The sequence below is a fragment of the Cyanistes caeruleus genome, unplaced genomic scaffold (genome assembly GCF_971803275.1).
Source record: "Cyanistes caeruleus unplaced genomic scaffold, bCyaCae1.hap1.1 HAP1_SCAFFOLD_100, whole genome shotgun sequence".
Taxonomy (NCBI): Eukaryota; Metazoa; Chordata; class Aves; order Passeriformes; family Paridae; genus Cyanistes; species Cyanistes caeruleus.
In genome coordinates this window covers 92,998-112,103 of record NW_028255902.1, presented here as the reverse complement: position 1 = coordinate 112,103, position 19,106 = coordinate 92,998, and the positions used below count along the sequence as shown (strand labels likewise).

Sequence of the window (19,106 nt, the reverse complement as noted above, 5' to 3'; positions counted from 1 at the left end):
GGGGTTATTTGGTGGAGTTGTCTCCATTTCTTGGCACTTAAGGAGACGAGAGGGTTCGATCTGTCACCTCAAAACCACTCAGTGCCACTGAAATCTACTCAGTCCCACCCAAAATGACTGGATTCCGCAGCCCCTCAGGGTGTGTTGCCTTAAATTTTAGCTTTCATATCTTTCATGTTCTGCACTGCCTAGGTTTGTAGTTTTGAACTTCACATTAGGTGTCACTGAGCTCTCTTCACAGAGTAGGTAGTGTAGGTTTTCCAAGCAAGGCAAACACCCCAATTCAGGAGCCAGCACCGTGGCCTCCCCCCATGGCCACCCGGCCAATCTACCCACAAGACATCAATGTGATGGATGGCAAAGCAATGGCGTTTATTGCAGGAGAATTTGACCTTCTATAACCTAGGGTCATTGTGTTACTCCCATCTGCTTACGTTACACTTGAGTGCTATTTGCTAATTACAGAAGGTTTTACTATCCTAACAGAGAGGGGTTTTTGCTAACTTTCCGTTACATCCCGAAATCTTCAGATCGCCAGGCCTTAAACTACAACAGGTAGACAAAACAATTCCTTTTCTAGCTTGATACCAAGGACAGTCGTTACAAGTTCCAAGCCCAAAAGCATAAACAAGGGTGGACTGAAGAGAGAAAACAAGAAGGATGGGACTTCATCATCTGAAGCTGTCACTGCACAATGAGCCCCAATGTCCAGATGGACCTAAACTTCTAAAAATGTGAGACCTCGTGATGAGTTGTCCATTTTTGTGGCCATTTTTGGTCAGTCCTGGGTGTAGCTCTGGCCAGGCTCTTGTACTGCCCAAGGTGTATCCTTTAAGGCCTTTTAATAAACTTTATTCTTAACTCTGTCCAGCCTCTGTTCTAGGTCAGCCTTCTGAAGGCATCAGGTGGAATGGGGTTGGAAGGGGATTGGGTGAAGTGGGATGGAAATCAGGAGGGGTGAGATGGGCATTGGGTGGGGCAGGATGGGTGGGATGGGGATTGGTGTAACTTTTCTCTTTTTGCTTCTTTTGGGCTGAATTCCCTGTGGATATAACTTTTCTCTAGTCTCTCAGCTTCCTTTGTGCTGAATTCCCTGTGGATATAGCTTTTCTCTAGTCTCTCAGCCTCCTTTGTGCTGAATTCCCTGTGGATATAACTTTTCTCTAGTCTCTCAGCCTCCTTTGGGCTGAATTCCTCTGGGATCCTCCCTCATGGGGAGTCCCACTTATCTCAGTCCTTAACATTCGAAGAAAACTCCCGGGCTCGTTAGATTCTGGTTTCTGGTGTTTATTGAAAGATCCTTACAAAAACCTGGCAGGTCTATCCAGACGAGCTGCATAAGCTTAAATCACCACAGCCTGGCTCATCTCGTTCTAATGATACAAAATGGCCCCGAACCACGCGGTCTTTTCACCTTTATACCAATTTTTACCCTATTAACTACAGACACGTGTATTGTTATTATATCTCAACAAACAGGTTTTCTAGATCTACTCATGTAATTAAACGTGCGACTAACTCTAAACCAGTCATTCTTTGTGCTTCTAAAAACTGCAGAAGCATGGAGAAGAAGGAAGAAGAAGGATTAAAAACTACACCTTTTTTCTTTCATCTTTACTCCACGTGTGAAACCCTCTAAAAATCTATATTTTCACCTCAGTGTTAAAAGAAACATTTTTCTACTTTCTATCATATTTCGTACAAACTCTGGCTTGCTCAGGGATATTTGGAAGCCTTTCTGTCAATATTATGTATGATTCATATATTCTTTAAATAATTGAATAGACAGAGAAATGTCCCTGCATTTCTAGACTCCCACACGTTTCCACAAAATCCCACAAAATTCCACAAAAATCCCACAAAATTCCATAAACATCCCACAAAATTCCCTAAATCTTCTCAAAACCCTACCATATTCCAGAAACATCCCACCAGATCTCTAAAAATTCCACAAAATCAAGAAAAATCCATCAAAATTTTTCAAGTCTCCACAAAATCCCATAAAATTCTGGAAAAAAATGCCACCAAATTGCAGAAATATTCTCAAAACCCTACCAAATTCCAGAAAAATCCCACAAAATCTCCACAAATTTCCACAAAATCTAAGAATAATCCCACAATATTTGTCAAGTCTCCACGAAATCCCTAAAGATTCCAGAAAAAAATCTCAGAAAATTCCCTAAATCTTCCCAAAGCCCTACCAAATTCCGATAACATCCCACAAAATCCCCACACATTTCCACAAAATCTAAGAAAATACCTCAAAATCCTTCAAGTCTCCTCAAAATCCCACAAAATTGCAGAAAAATCTCACAAAATTGCAGAAATCTTGTGAAAACCCTACCAAATTCCAGACACATCCCACAAAATCTCCACAAATCTCCAAAAAATCAATAAAATATCCAACAAAATTCCAGAAAAAAACTCCAATACAATTGCAGAAATATTCTCAAAACCTCACAAAATTACACTAACATCCTACCAAATTTTCACAAACTTCCACAAAATCTAGAAAAATACCACAAAATTCCCCATGTCTCCTCAAAATTCCTCAAAATTCCACAAAATTACCACCAAATCTCTTCAATATTTTACAGAATTCAAGAAAAATCCCACAAAATATCAGAAAAATCACATGCAATTCCCTAAATTTTCTGAAAACCCCACCAAATTCTAGAAACATCCCACAATATCCCCACTAATTTCCACAAAATCGAAATAAATACCTCAAAATTCTTCATGTCCCCTGAAAATCCCTTAAATTTCCCCAAAACTGCTACAAAATCTCCCCAGTATCCTGCAAAATTCAAGAAAAATCCCACAAAATTCATTAAATGTTCTCAAAACCCTGGCAAATTCCAGAAACATCCCGCCATATCCACAAAATTCCCACAAAATCTAAGAAAAATCCCTAACAATTCTTCAAGTCCCCTCAAAATCCCTCAAATTTGCAGAAAAAAATCTCCAAAAAATTCCCTACATCTTCCCAAACCCCTACCAAATGCCAGAAATATCCCAAAAAATCCCACAAATTTCCACAAAATCTAAGAAAACACCTCAAAACCCTTCATGTCAACTCAAAATCTTTCAAGATTCCACAAAACTCCCACAAAATCTCCTCAATATCCTACAAAATTCAAGAAAAATCCCACAAATTGCAGAAAAATCCCACACAATTCCCTAAATTTTCTCAAAACCCCAGCAAAGCTCCAGAAACACCGCACAAAATCCCCACAAATTTCCACAAAATCTAAGAAAAATCTCTCACAATTCTTCAAGTCTAAAAATCCCACAAAATACCAGAAAATTCCACAACAGTACAAAAAAATCCCAGAAAACTCCCGAAATATCCCACCAAATCCCCAAAAATTTCCACAAAATTTCAGAAAAATCCCACACAATTCTTTAAGTCTCTCCAAAATCCCTCAAGATCCTACAAAAATCCCACAAAATCACCTCAATATCCTACAAAATCTAAGAAAAATCCCACCACATGCCAGAAAAATCCCACAAAATCCCAACAAATATCCACAAAATCTAAAATAATACCTCAAAATTCTTCATATCACCTCAAAATCTTTCAAGATTCCACAAAACTCCCACAAAATCTCCTCAATATCCTACAAAATTCAAGAAAAATCCCACAAAATCACAGAAAAATCCCACACAATTCCCTAAATGTTCTCAAAACCCCACCAAATTCCAGAAACATCCCACAATATCCCCACAAATTTCCACAAAATCTAAAAAAATATCTCAAATTGTTCATGTCTTCTCAAAATCCTTAAAAAATTCCACAAACCTCCCACAAAATCACCCCAATATCCTACAAAATCTAAGAAAAATCCCAAAAAATGCCAGAAATATCCCACAAAATTCATTAAATGTTTTCAAAACCCCACCAAATTCGAGAAATATCCCACAAAATCCCCACACATTTCCACAAAATATAAGAAAATACCTCAAAATCCTTCATGACTCTTCAAAATCTTTCAGGATTCCACAAAACTCCTACAAAATCACCCCAATATCCTACAAAATCTTAGAAAAATCCCAAGAAATTGCAGAAAAATCCCATACAATTCCCTAAATGTTCTCAAAAACACACCAAATTTCAGAAACATAACACAATATCCCCACAAATTTCCACAAAATCTAAAATAATACCTCAAAATTCTCCGTGTCTCCTCAAAATCCCACAAAATACCAGAAAATTCCACAACAGTACAAAAAAATCCCACAAAATTCCAGAAACATCCTACCAAATCTCCACAAAATTCCACAAAATCTAAGAAAAATCCCTCACAATTCTTCAAGTCACTACAAAATCCCCCAAGATTTTACGAAAATCCCACAAAATCACCCCAATATCCTACAAAATTCAAAAACATCCCACAAAATTCACTAAATGTTCTCAAAACCCCACCAAATTCCAGAAACATCCCACAATATCCCCACAAATTTCCACAAAATCTAAAAAAGTACCTGAAAATACTTCATGTCACCTCAAAATCCCACAAAATACCAGAAAATTCCACAACAGAACAAAAAAATTCCACAAAATACCAGAAACATCCTAACAAATCTCAACAAAATTTCACAAAATCTAAGAAAATCCCTAACCATTCTTCACGTTTCCTCAAAATCACACCAAGTTTCCAGAAAAAACTCCCAACAGAATTGCAGAAAGCTTCTTAAAAACCTACCAAATTCCAGAAACATCCCACAAAACCCCCACACATTTCCACAAAATCTAAGAAAATACCTCAAAACCCTTCATGACTCCTCAAAATCCCTTAAAATTCCACAAAACTCCCACAAAATCACCCCAATATCCTACAAAATTCAAGAAAAATCCCATGAAATTGCAGAAAAATAACATACAATTCCCTAAATGTTCTGAAAACCCGACCAAATTCCAAAAACATTCCACAATATCCCCACACATTTCCACAAAATCTAAGAAAACACCTCAAAACCCTTCATGCCTCCAGAAAATCCCTTAAATTTCCACAAAACTCCTACAAAATCTCCTCAATATCCTGCAAAATTCAAGAAAAATCCCACAAAATTCATTAAAGGTTCTCAAAACCACACCAAATTCCAGAAACATCCCACAATATCATCACAAATTTCCACAAAATCTAAGAAAATACCTCAAAATCCTTCATGTCTCCTCAAAATCCCACAAAATACCAGAAAATTCCACAACAGAACAAAAAAATTCCACAAAATTCCAGAAACATCCTACCAAATCTCAACAAAATTTCACAAAATCTAAAAAAATCCCTAACCATTCTTCACGTCTCCTCAAAATCACACCAAGTTTCCAGAAAAAACTCCAACACAATTGCAGAAAGCTTCTTAAAAACCTACCAAATTCCAGAAACATCCCGCAAAACGCCCACAAATTTCCACAAAATCTAAAAAAATACCTCAAATTGTTCATGTCTCCTCAAAATCCCTCAAAATTCCACAAAACTCCCACAAAATCACCCCAATGTCCTACAAAATCTTAGAAAAATTCCAAAAACTGAAGAAAAATCCAACAAAATTCATTAAATTGCTCAATACCCAACCAAATTCCAGAAATATCCAACAAAATCCACACACATTTCCACAAAATTTCAGAAAAATCCCTCACAATTCTCCATGTCACCTCAAAATCCCTCAAGATTCCACAAAACTCCCACAAAATCTCCTCAATATACTACAAAATTCAAGAAAAATCCCACCAAATTGCAGAAAAATCTCATACAATTCCCTAAATGTTCTCAAACCCCAACCAAATTCCAGAAACATCCCACAATATCCACACATATTTCCACAAAATCTAAGAAAACACCTCAAAATCTTTCATGCCTCCAGAAAATCCCTTAAATTTCCAAAAAACTCCAACAAAATCTTCACAATATACTGCAAAATTCAAGAAAAATCCCACAAAATTCATTAAATGTTCTCAAAACCCCACCAAATTCCTGAAACATCCCACAATATCATCACAAATTTCCACAAAATCAAAAAAATACCTCAAAATTCTTCATGTCTCCTCAAAACCCCACAAAATACCAGAAAATTCCACAACAGTACAAAAAAATCCACAAAATTTCAGAACAATCCCTCACAATTCTTCATGTCACCTCAAAATCTTTCAAGATTCCACAGAACTCCCACAAAATCTCCTCAATATCCTACAAAATTCAAGAAGAATCCCACAAAATGGCAGAAAATCCCACACAATTCCCTAAATGTTCACAAAACCTCAGCAAATCTCCAGAAACATCGCACAAAATCCCCACAAATTTCCACAAAATCTTAAAAAATCCCTCAAAATTCTTCATGTCTCCTCAAAATCCCACAAAATAACAGAAAATTCCACAACAGTACAAAAAAATCCCACAAAATTCCAGAAACATCCTACCAAATCTCCACAAAATTCCACAAAATCTAAGAAAAATCCCTCACAATTCTTCAAGTCGCTGCAAAATCCCCCAAGATTCTACAAAAATCCCACAAAATCACCCCAATATCCTACAAAATTCAAGAAAAATCCCACAAAATTCATTAAATGTTCTCAAAACCCCACCAAATTCCAGAAACAAATTACCACAATATCCCCACAAATTTCCACAAAATCTAAAAAAATACCTCAAAAATACTTCATGTCTCCTCAAAATCCCATAAATATACCAGAAAATTACACAACAGAACAAAAAAATTCCACAAAATTCCAGAAACATCCTACCAAATCTCAACAAAATTTCACAAAATCTAAGAAAATCCCTAACCATTCTTCACGTCTCCTCAAAATCACACCAAGTTTCCAGAAAAAACTCCCAACAGAATTGCAGAAAGCTTCTTAAAAACCTACCAAATTCCAGAAACATCGCACAAAACCCCCACAAATTTCCACAAAATCTAAGAAAATACCTCAAAACCCTTCATGACTCCTCAAAATCCCACAAAATAACAGAAAATTCCGCAACAGTACAAAAAAATCCCACAAAATTCCAGAAACATCCAACGAAATCTCCACAAAATTCCACAAAAATCAAAGAAAAATCCCTCACAATTCTTGAAGTCGCTACAAAATCCCTCAAGATTTTACGAAAATCCCACAAAATCACCCCAATATCCCACAAAATTCAAGAAAAATCTCATGAAATTGCAGAAAAATCCCATACAATTCCCTAAATGTTCTGAAAACCCCACCAAATTCCAGAAACATCCCACAATATCCCCACAAATTTCCACAAAATCTAAAAAAATACCTCAAAATACTTCATGTCACCTCAAAATCCCACAAAATACAAGAAAATTCCACAATAGAACAAAAAAATCCCACAAAATTCCAGAAACATCCTACCAAATCTCAACAAAATTTCACAAAATCTAAGAAAATCCCTAAGCATTCTTCACGTTTCCTCAAAATCACACCAAGTTCCATAAAAAACTCCCAACAGAATTGCAGAAAGCTTCTTAAAAGCCTACCAAATTCCACAAATATCCCACAAAACCCCCACACATTTCCACAAAATCAAAGAAAATACCTCAAAGCCCTTCATGACTTTTCAAAATCCCTCAAAATTCCACAAAACTCCCACAAAATCACCCCAATATCCTAAAAAATCTAAGAAAAATCCCAAAAATTGAAGAAAAATCCCACAAAAATCATTAAATTGCTCAAAACCCCACCAAATTCCAGAAATATCCCACAAAATCCACACACATTTCCACAAAATCTAAGAAAATACCTCAAAACCCTTCATGTCACCTCAAAATCTTTCAAGATTCCACAAAACTCCCACAAAATCTCCTCAATATACTACAAATTTTCAAGAAAAATCCCACCAAATTGCAGAAAAATAACATACAATTCCCTAAATGTTCTGAAAACCCCACCAAATTCCAGTAACATCCCACAATATCCCCACACATTTCCACAAAATCTAAGAAAACACCTCAAAATCCTTCATGTCTCCTCAAAATCCCTTAAATTTCCACAAAACTCCTACAAAATCTCCACAATATCCTGCACAATTCAAAAACATCCCACAAAATTCATTAAACGTTCTCAAAACCCCACCAAATTCCAGAAACATCCTACAATATCACCACACATTTCCACAAAATCAAAAAAATACCTCAAAATTCTTCATGTCTCCTCAAAACCCCACAAAATACCAGAAAATTCCACAACAGTACAAAAAAATCCACAAAATTTCAGAACAATCCCTCACAATTCTTCATGTCACCTCAAAATCTTTCAAGATTCCACAGAACTCCCACAAAATCTCCTCAATATCCTACAAAATTCAAGAAGAATCCCACAAAATGGCAGAAAATCCCACACAATTCCCTAAATGTTCACAAAACCTCAGCAAATCTCCAGAAACATCGCACAAAATCCCCACAAATTTCCACAAAATCTTAAAAAATCCCTCAAAATTCTTCATGTCTCCTCAAAATCCCACAAAATAACAGAAAATTCCACAACAGTACAAAAAAATCCCACAAAATTCCAGAAACATCCTACCAAATCTCCACAAAATTCCACAAAATCTAAGAAAAATCCCTCACAATTCTTCAAGTCGCTGCAAAATCCCCCAAGATTCTACAAAAATCCCACAAAATCACCCCAATATCCTACAAAATTCAAGAAAAATCCCACAAAATTCATTAAATGTTCTCAAAACCCCACCAAATTCCAGAAACAAATTACCACAATATCCCCACAAATTTCCACAAAATCTAAAAAAATACCTCAAAAATACTTCATGTCATCTCAAAATCCCATAAATATACCAGAAAATTACACAACAGAACAAAAAAATTCCACAAAATTCCAGAAACATCCTACCAAATCTCAACAAAATTTCACAAAATCTAAGAAAATCCCTAACCATTCTTCACGTCTCCTCAAAATCACACCAAGTTTCCAGAAAAAACTCCCAACAGAATTGCAGAAAGCTTCTTAAAAACCTACCAAATTCCAGAAACATCGCACAAAACCCCCACAAATTTCCACAAAATCTAAGAAAATACCTCAAAACCCTTCATGACTCCTCAAAATCCCACAAAATAACAGAAAATTCCGCAACAGTACAAAAAAATCTCACAAAATTCCAGAAACATCCTACCAAATCTCCACAAAATCTAAGAAAAATCCCTCACAATTCTTCAAGTCCCCTCAAAATCAGACCGAATTCCAGAAAACAATCTAAAAAAAATCCCTACATCTTCCCAAAACCCTACCAAATTCCAGTAACATCCCACAAAATCCCACAAATTTCCACAAAATCTAAGAAAAATCCCTCACAATTCTTCATGTCACCTCAAAATCTTTCAAGATTCCACAAAACTCCCACAAAATCTCTTTAATATCCTACAAAATTCAAGAAAAATCCCACAAAATGGCAGAAAAATCCCACACAATTCCCTAAATGTTCTCAAAACCCCACCAAATCTCCAGAAACATCCCACAAAATCCCCACAAATTTCCACAAAATCAAAGAAAAATCTCTCACAATTCTTCAAGTCTAAAAATCCCACAAAATACCAAAAAATTCCACAATAGTACAAAAAAAATCCCAGAAAATTCCAGAAATATCCACCAAATCACCACAAATTTCCACAAAATTTCAAAAAAAATCCCACACAATTCTTAAAGTCTCTACAAAATCCCTCAAGATTCTACAAAAATCCCACAAAATCACCCCAATATCCCACAAAATTCAATAAAAATCTAACAAAATTGCAGAAAAATCCCATACACTTCCCTAAACGTTCTCAAAACCCCAACAAATTCCAGTAACATCCCAGAATATCCCCACTAATTTCCATAAAATCTAAGAAAATACCTCAAAACCCTTCATGTCTCCTCAAAATCTTTCAAGATTCCACAAAACTCCCACGAAATCTCCTCAATACACAACAAAATTCAAGAAAAATCCCACAAAATTCATTAAATGTTCTCAAAACCCCACCAAATTCCAGAAACATCCCACAATATCCCCACAAATTTCCACAAAATCTAAAAAAATACCTCAAAATACTTCATGTCTCCTCAAAATCCCACAAATATACCAGAAAATTACACAACAGAACAAAAAAATTCCACAAAATTCCAGAAACATCCTACCAAATCTCAACAAAATTTCACAAAATCTAAGAAAATCCCTAACCATTCTTCACGTCTCCTCAAAATCACACCAAGTTTCCAGAAAAAACTCCCAACAGAATTGCAGAAAGCTTCTTAAAAACCTACCAAATTCCAGAAACATCCCACAAAACCCCCACAAATTTCCACAAAATCTAAGAAAATACCACAAAACCCTTCATGACTCCTCAAAATCCGTCAAAATTCCACAAAACTCTCACAAAATCACCCACCCCAATATCCTATAAAATCTAAGAAAAATCCCAAAAATTGAAGAAAAATCCCACAAAATTCATTAAATTGCTCAAAACCCCACCAAATTCCAGAAATATCCCACAAAATCCACACACATTTCCACAAAATCTAAGAAAATACCTCAAAACCCTTCATGTCAACTCAAAATCTTTCAAGATTCCACAAAACTCCTACAAAATCTACTCATTATACTACAAAATTCAAGAAAAATCCCACCAAATTGAAGAAAAATCCCATACAATTCCCTAAATGTTCTCAAAACCCCACCAAATTCCAGAAACATCCCACAATATACCCACACATTTCCACAAAATCTAAGAAAATACCTCAAAATCCTTCATGTCTCCTCAAAATCCCACAAAATACCAGAAAATTCCACAACAGTACAAAAAAATCCCACAAAATTCCAGAAACATCCCACCAAATCCCCACAAAATTCCACAAAAATCAAAGAAAAATCCCTCACAATTCTTCAAGTCTCTTCAAAATCCCTCAAGATCCTATGAAAATCCCACAAAATCACCCCAATATCCTACAAAATTCAAGAAAAAACCCAAGAAATTGCAGAAAAATCCCATACAGTTCCCTAAATGTTCTGAAAACCCCACCAAATTTTAAAACCATTCCACAATATCCCCAGTAATTTCCACAAAATATAAGGAAATACCTCAAAATCCTTCATGTCTCCTCAAAATCCCTTAAATTTCCACAAAACTCCTACAAAATCTCCACAATATCCTGCAAAATTGAAGAGATATCCCACACAATTCATTAAATGTTCTCAAAACCCCACCAAATTCCAGAAACATCACACCATATCCCCACACGTTTCCACAAAATCTAAAAAAAACCTCAAAATTCTTCATGTCTCCTCAAAATCCCACAAAATAACAGAAAATTCCACAACAGTACAAAAAAATCCCACAAAATCCCACAAAATCTAAGAAAATCCATAACCATTCTTCAAGTCTCCTCAAAATCACACCAAGTTTACAGAAAAAACTCCAACAAAATTGCAGAAAGCTTCTTAAAAACCTACCAAATTCCAGAAACATCCCACAAAACACCCACACATTTCCACAAAATCTAAGAAAATACCTCAAAACCCTTCATGTCAACTCAAAATCTTTCAAGATTCCACAAAACTCCCACAAAATCTCCTCAATATCCTGCAAAATTCAAGAAAAATCCCACAAAATGGCAGAAAAATCCCACACAATTCCCTAAATGTTCTCAAAACCCCACCAAATTCCAGAAACATCGCACAAAATCCCCACAAATTTCCACAAAATCTAAAATAATACCTCAAAATTCTTCATGTCTCCTCAAAATCCCACAAAATAACAGAAAATTCCACAACAGTACAAAAAAACCCCACAAAATTCCAGAAACATCCTACCAAATCTCAACAAAATTTCACAAAATCTAAGTAAATCCATAACCATTCTTCAAGTCTCCTCAAAATCACACCAAGTTTCCAGAAAAAACTCCCAACAGAATTGCAGAAAGCTTCTTAAAAACCTAACAAATTCCAGAAACATCTCACAAAATCTAAACAAATTACCACAAAATCGAAGAAAATACCTCAAAATTCTTCAAGTCTCCTCAAAATTCCTCAAGATTCCAGAATGATACCACAAAATTATTTAAACTTTTGCAAAATCCCATAAAACTCAAAAAAAATCCCATGAAATTGCAAAAAATTAAAAAAAAATCCCTCAATCTTCTTAAACCCCCAACAAATTCCAGAAACATCCCACAAAATATCCTCAAATTTCCACTAAATTCCAGAAAAATCCCACAAAATTCCTGAAACATCCCACCAAATTCCAGAAAAGTCCCACAAAATTATTTAATCTACATTTGTCTTGGCACTTGCAGATCCCGGCTGCTCTTGCCCCTCTTCTGCTTGCCACTTGAATTTTAGCAGTACAGCTGCAATTGCCTCTTTCAATCAGTGCTACCCACTGTGCTTTTGTCACAGGGAACTCAGGATTTTTGTTTCAGCCATCATGATCAGTACAGATCAAAATGCTCCCAAGTCCCTGAGCACTAAGTCGAGGGGAATTAAAGCCACACAGGTCACATTTGCAGTGCTCAAACACAGCCCTGTTGCTGCTGCTGCTGCTGCTGAAATAGAATCAACTGACAGAGGCCATCACAGAAATTGCCTCTGCAGTGGCAAATAAAATGAAAAAATCCACCAGGAGAAAGAAAAACCAGAACTTCCCAACTTGCTTCATTGTTTCTGAGCAGCAGCAGAAGAAAAAGGAACAGGGCACCTTTCAGGCAGCTCCACAAGCTCAGGGTTCTCATTTCATTGGGAATCTGAGACGCAATTGGCCTTGTTAAAAGGATAAAAGCAAAGGGAATGAATTGGGAATTATTAGGAAAAAATGACCCTTCTTACACACAAAGTTCACCAAGTCATTCCCTGCATTTCTCCTTTTCACATTCTTTCTCTCACCCACTGAGAGCTCCAGCTTATCATGTTCTGCTGCTTATCATCAACTGATTGTGCTCTTGATTTCTCCCAGTGCAAGAGATGTAGAATCATCTCAACTGAACACAGAAACAAACTCCCTCTGTCAGCCCATCTTCATGTTCCAGATCACTTTCCAGATGTCCATGGGGCTGTTGGGATGATGAGCTCTCCACTGCTGGCTGCAGGCTCTGGAGATTCTTTCTCCACATTCAGCCAGGCTTGTATTCCCCAACAATTCCTGGCAGCCCATCATGTTTTCTTTGGGTAGAAGAGGAACAATGAAAACCTCACCAATGGCACAACTCCCCAGTGCACAAGGAAAAGAAAGAACAAGTTGTCAAGTTCTTCAAACATTTATCCTGCTTTGCTGCAAGAGTTGTGCTGCACTCACAGTGTGGGAAGCCAAGAGAAGCTGCAGCTGGGGGCACATCTTGTGACAGGAGCTGCGCCTTGTTCTCCAGGACAGGTTTTTGGAAAGCACAGGACTGGGGAGAAGATTCTGGGAAAATTGAAACAGCTTTTTTAAGAAATGAAAATAAAATCCAAAGAAACAAACAATACGTTTTTCTCTATTTTTCTCTATTTTTTTTTCTCTATTCTCTATTTTTATGTTTCCCTTTTCCATCTTGCACTGTTTCTCCATCCCATTCATTCCAAATGGCTCTCACCTCTAAGATCTGAGACTTGGCAAGTTTTAGACACTGTAAAATACCCTGAGCTATAGCCAGTTTGCCTTGCCCTGTTTTCCTTGGAAAGCAATGCTGGAGACACAAGTGCAGTGCTCGGCTCAGGTACAAATTCTGCATTCAGGGAATGTGCTCAGACGGTGTCTGAGCCTCAGCAGGGACAAGGCACAGCAGCAGCCAAGGGCATTGCTGTGCCCCTGTGCAGGAGTCCAGACTCTGGCTCTTGGCTCAGCAGGGCAAAGTTGCCGTGTTTGGCCAGGCTCAGGGGCTGCCCGGGGAGCGCGGGGCTCGGGGCGGGGCCGAGCGGGCAACGGACAAACGGACACGGGGACAAACGGCCCCGGTGCTTCAGTTGCAGCGGCAGCGGCGGCAGCGGCGGCAGCAGCGAAAGCAGCGACAGCAGCGACAGCAGCAAATTTATCAATTCTCTCTCTCTCCTCTCCCTCTCCCACTGTCCCGCATCTTCTCCCGGTCTCCCTTTTCCTGTGTCCCCTCCTCTTCCAGGTTCCCTCTCCCCGTGCCCACCCGGGCCATGCCCCCGGTCCGCCCCCGGCCCCGGCCCCGTCCCCGTCTCCGTCCCCGGCCGTCCCTCCGCGGTCTCGCCTCCGCCCAGCTCTGGCTGTGCTGGCGCTGGCGCTGCTGGGCGGGCATCAGTGCCAGGGGCTGGGGCGGCATTGCCGCCCTTTGGCTCCGCCTGGCCCGACCCCGGCCCCGGCCCCGGCCCCGGCCCCGGCCCCGGCCCCGGCCCCGGCCCCGGCCCCGGCCCCGGCCCCGGCCCCGGCCCCGGCCCCGGCTCCTCCCGGGGCCCGCGGAGGACACAGGCGGTGCGGCCGCTGCCGCCGCCTCCGCTGCGGCTTCCCCGGCCCGAGCTCCGCCGCTGTCGCGTTCCAATGAGGGAACGCCTGCGGGTGCCCGGCCCGGGGAGCTCGGGGAGCGCTCGGGGGCCGTTCCTGGCCCCGGGCCGAGCGCTGACGGCCGCGTCTCTTCCCCAGGGAAGGCGCAGCAGGCCCTGCAGCAGCGCTACCGAGTGGGTTCACTGCTGGGGCGCGGCGGCTTTGGCAGAGTTTTTGCGGCCACTCGGCTCTCGGACGGACTCCCGGTGAGCAGAGGGGCCGGCGGCGGGCGGAGGAGGAGGAGGGGGCGGAGGAGGAGGATGGGGCTGGACACGGTGGGCGGTGAGCTGAATCCGCTGTTCCCTTTGGCTTGCAGGTGGCCATCAAAAAGGTGCCACGGAACCGCGTCCGGCACTGGGGCGAGCTGGTGAGTGAGCGGGGCCAGCGGCAGAAGCCGGGCCGTGCCGGGCGGGGATGAGCCGGGGCCCGGCAGGGTGGGAGCCGCCAGGACACCTGGAGGGAGAGCGGGCGTGGGGCCAGCGGAGGGCACAGAGCATCCCGGGCTGGCTGAGGGCTTCCCGAGCCCTGGCACGGCCTCAGCCCCACTGACGGCACCGTGCTCCTCCCGCAGCCCGACGGCACCAGCGCACCCCTGGAGATAGTGCTGCTGGACAAGGTGTCCACAGGCTTCCCCGGTGTGGTGCAGCTGCTGGAGTGGCTTGAGCTCCCCAACACCATCGTGATGGTGCTGGAGCGCCCGGAGCGGTGTCAGGACCTGCGACGTTTCATTCGGGCACGGAGGTTCCTGTCCGAGGAAGAGGCGCGGGAGCTGTTCCAGCAGGTGCTGGCGGCCGTGCGGCACTGCACCAGCTGCGGGGTCCTGCACCGAGATATCAAACCTGAGAACGTCTTGGTAGACCTGGACACCGGCGAGGCAAAACTGATCGACTTCGGCTGTGGCACCTACCTGCAGGACACAGCCTACACTCAATTTGCAGGTGAGCCCACACAGGGGTGGTGATCCTGGTCCTGGCATCTCCTGGCCCAACCTGGGTGTGGCAGGAGGGATTCTCCCTTTGGCTGCCAGTCACAGCACTGAGTCTTCAGCCAAGTTGCTTCTGAGCAGAACTGGGTGGGGACCCATCTTCCAGCCCTGCTGGCAGCCTTTGCCTGCCACTCTGCCCAGGACTGGGGCTGGGGCTGGGGCAGCCAGCCTGACAAAACCCCGGTGGGTGAGAGTAGCAGAGAGGGGGAGCCAGAACCTGTGCACCAGCTGGTTTGGTGTGCAGGTGAGAATGGGCTTGGACTGCTCTGCTCACCTGATTTGCCTTGGTTCAAGATATTTTTTGGGCAATGCCAGCAGGGAGGATGTGGGTGTGGTTTTTCCCCAGCACTGAGTGGGTATTTCCCTTTGTGTGTCATGGTCGGGCCTTGCCAGGGTTTCTGCTGCCCTCTTCCAGCACCAGTGGCTTCTTTTCCAACCCCAGGTTTGTACCCAAGTCCCAGGTGCTGGTGAGAGGGCAGCAGGTCACCCCGTGTGCCACTGGGGCAGCCCCCACATGCCCAGGGATGCTGGGGCCAGGCTCTGGGAGCAGCAGCATCCCCCTGATGAGCTCCATCCATATTCCATAGGAACACCGTCATACAGCCCCCCGGAATGGAACGACTTCGGCTGGTACCATGGCGAGGCAGCGACCATCTGGTCCCTGGGCATCCTGCTGCACGAGATGGTCTGCGGGGAGCACCCTTTCAGGAGGGGCAGGAACATCAGATGGGGCCAGCTCCCGCTGCCACAACGGCTCTCCCAAGGTGGATCCTCATCTCTGGGCACGGGGGGAACACCAGTGTTGGGAGACAGCAGCGGGCTCGTGAGCATCCCGCTCTGGCAGCTGCTGAGGAGGTGGCACATGTCCTGCTCTCCTGCTCTCCTCCAAAACAAAGAATTGATGGGAAAGTTTAGGCCCAGCTCTGAGCACATCCAGCATGGCCTGGGCACGGGAATAGTGGGGCAAAGCAGACAGGAGCCTTCTCCAACTGACCAGTGGTTTGTGGTTTCTCTCCCCAGACTGCCAGATTCTGATCAGGTGGTGTTTATCCCTGAACTCCTTGGACAGGCCCTCATTAGAAGACCTGTCCTGTGATCCCTGGGTGCAGGATATTCATCAGCCCTAGAAGAAGGGAGAGAGCCACAGGCACAGTGATGCAGGGACCTGGTAAGTTACAGCTCCACGCATGCCCTGGCAATCAGCAGCAAAGAAACCCAGACTTTTTTGTCCTGCTTGTGTCACTGCACTGGGGTCATCGAATGGGAACACACAGCCCTTGTGCTGGAGCTGAGCTGCTCTGCCCAGCACTGGTGGGCACCATCTGAGCTGGTTTTGCTTGTCCTGCTTCACTGACAGCCGGGCCCTGGGCAGAACCCTGACAGCCTGGTGTCACCCCAGGGAAGAAGGAGCCCCTGGAGAAGCTGTACCAGGTGGGGCTGCTGCTGCTGCTGCTGGAGACATGGAGGAACAGCAGCAAGGATGACAACCTCTTCCTCCACCTGGCCAGCGGGAGCTGGCGATGATGGACTTTGATTCTGGCACCTTCTTCAAAGCCAGGCTTCACAGGGAATTTTAAGGTAAGTCCAGACCCAGGGGGATGCTCCCAGATTTGTGCATTGTCCAGGAACCAAAGGTTTCCCCTTTGCTGGGGCAGATGCAACTGATTCCTCAGTGGCTGCCCAGCTGGTTTTTGGCAGGGCTGGGGGCGTGGGCTGGGGTGGTTACGAAATGGGAGTGGGATCCTGGCCCTGCCAACAGCCCCCAGCACCCACCGTGCCCCGGGCTGGGGCTGGGGCAGCCAGCCCGACACAAACAAACCCCCATGGCAGGAGCACAGGTGGGACTCCAGAACCTGAGCACGGCTGCTTTGCTGTGCAGCCAAGGAAGGGCTTGGGCTGCTCCACTCCCCTGCTTTGCTTTGGGATCACCGTGATTTTGGGAGACAGTGCAGGGGGAAAGGGAGAAAGCATGGGCTTCTCTCACCCATGGGTGGGTTTTTCCCTAGAATGTAGGGGTTGGGCCTTCCTCAAGCTCCTGACAGACATAAGATTTTTTACCATTTTTCTTGTTTCCCCTTTTTGTCTGTGACCTATTTTCATTATTTTGTTGTTTGTTTTTCTAAAGGAAGCGTTCCAGGTGGGGTCCAGTCTGGATCAGGAAGTGCTTGGGACCAGCTGTGGCCTGGATGGGCCGTGCCCTTGGAGAAGACTGAGGACATCGTTTGGGACCAGCTTTTCTTGTGGCAGCGGATGGTGTGAGGTGGGTCCTCATCTCCTTGGCATGGCTGGGACAAGAGCTTTTGGGAGATAGCAGCGGGCACAGGAGCATCCCGCTCTGGGCAGCTGCTGAGGGGCTGGATCTGCCGTGGCTGGCTGCAGGCTGGGCACATGTCCTGCCCTCCTGCTCTGCTCCCCAAGGCAGCAGTGATGGGCAGCTTTGGGCCCAGCTCTGAGCACGGCCAGCATGGCCTGGGCACCGCGGCTGGCTGGGACAAGGGGACAGGAGCCTTCAGCTGACGGGCGGTTTCTGCTTTCTCTCCTTGCAGCCGGGCTCTGCGGATGCTGAGGCTGCTCTGGGCTCTGCCAGGGCTCTGCTGGGCTCAGCACCGGGCCGGGATCAGCCAAAGAAGAAACGCTGTGACCTGCAGCAGAGACTTGAGCATTTTGGCAATGCAGCTCAAGTCTGCACAGTGTCCACCTCCAAGGGAAAACATGACACCCCCCAAAAATTAAACTTGTTCCATAACTTCTGAAATGGAATCCATCTGGGATGACCCCAAATGACATTTTTCATCTTGCTCAAGCTGTAGCTCAGCCCTTCTCTGAACAGTTCTCTCCCCCACCTGCCTTTTACTTCACAACTGCTCCATCCTTTCCCCCAGTGAGTTCCCAGCCCATCACAGTCTCCATCACACTGCAGCCTTCCTTGATGCACCTCTCCACGAGGAAGGCCAAGCCCCAGTCTCAGGGACTGTTGGGGGTTAGGTGTCTTTCTTTTTTATTTCTGGCTTGCCCATAGGATTTTTACCCATTAGTTTGGGGTAAAACCTAACTGTGGGTACTTGGTGGGTGCTTGAAAAAAGACAAAGAGTTTGGCCGGGACCAAGGAGGGAAGGGGGCAGGAAAAAAAGGAGGGTGGTGACAGTTTGGTGGGCTTTCTTCAGTTTTGGAGAAGGACACTTCGGGCGCAGAGTTGTTGTGGTGGGGAGAAGGGAATTTCACCATCACCCAGACGGAGCTGCTGCTGCTTCTCCTCCTCCCCTCTTTGTTGGTGGCCTCGCACCCCCTGCCCTGCCGGGACGTGTGGCAGTGCCAGGCACCGCCGTGGAGCTGCTGATCCACCTCAGCCACTGGCCCAGGATCTCAGCTCATCCCTGCTGTTCTAGCTGAGTGTTCCTCAGAGCCCTGCAGGAGCACCGGGACTGCCCGCCCGAGGGGGTTTGTGAAACAAAGCCTCTCCTCCATCCCGTCTCAGCCGAGAAAGCTGTCATGGGCCCCCTGGTTCTGTTTTCTTGCTAATACTGTAGTTATTGTTGTTTGTTTGCCTGGTTATAAATTCTAATAAAGAACTGTTATTCCTATCCTCAGATCTCTGCCTGAAAGCCCCTTGATTTCAGAATTATAATAATATAGAGGGAGGGGG

The 19,106-nt window shown here is 43.5% G+C and overlaps 1 protein-coding gene across 1 annotated transcript; it reads left to right on the top strand.

Moving 5' to 3' along the window:
* Nucleotides 1-311: 311 nt before the first annotated feature.
* Nucleotides 312-18,725, top strand: LOC147646354 (serine/threonine-protein kinase pim-1-like). Its single transcript, XM_086873505.1, has 7 exons — nucleotides 312-347; nucleotides 15,050-15,416; nucleotides 16,051-16,227; nucleotides 16,484-16,631; nucleotides 16,821-17,041; nucleotides 17,589-17,723; nucleotides 18,010-18,725. The coding sequence occupies exons 1-4, from the start codon at nucleotides 312-314 to the stop codon at nucleotides 16,588-16,590; spliced, it is 687 nt and encodes a 228-aa protein (XP_086729631.1). The 3' UTR covers nucleotides 16,591-16,631; nucleotides 16,821-17,041; nucleotides 17,589-17,723; nucleotides 18,010-18,725.
* Nucleotides 18,726-19,106: the final 381 nt, after the last annotated feature.

What these genes read in the sequence shown, in the direction of transcription:
- LOC147646354 (XM_086873505.1), top strand. Translation starts at nt 312, where the DNA reads ATGGCCACCCGGCCAATCTACCCACAAGACATCAAT. An exon ending in AGCCTACACTCAATTTGCAG is followed by an intron (nt 15,417 to 16,050) that starts GTGAGCCCACAC and finishes CATATTCCATAG; the next exon opens with GAACACCGTCATACAGCCCC. An exon ending in GCCACAACGGCTCTCCCAAG is followed by an intron (nt 16,228 to 16,483) that starts GTGGATCCTCAT and finishes TTCTCTCCCCAG; the next exon opens with ACTGCCAGATTCTGATCAGG.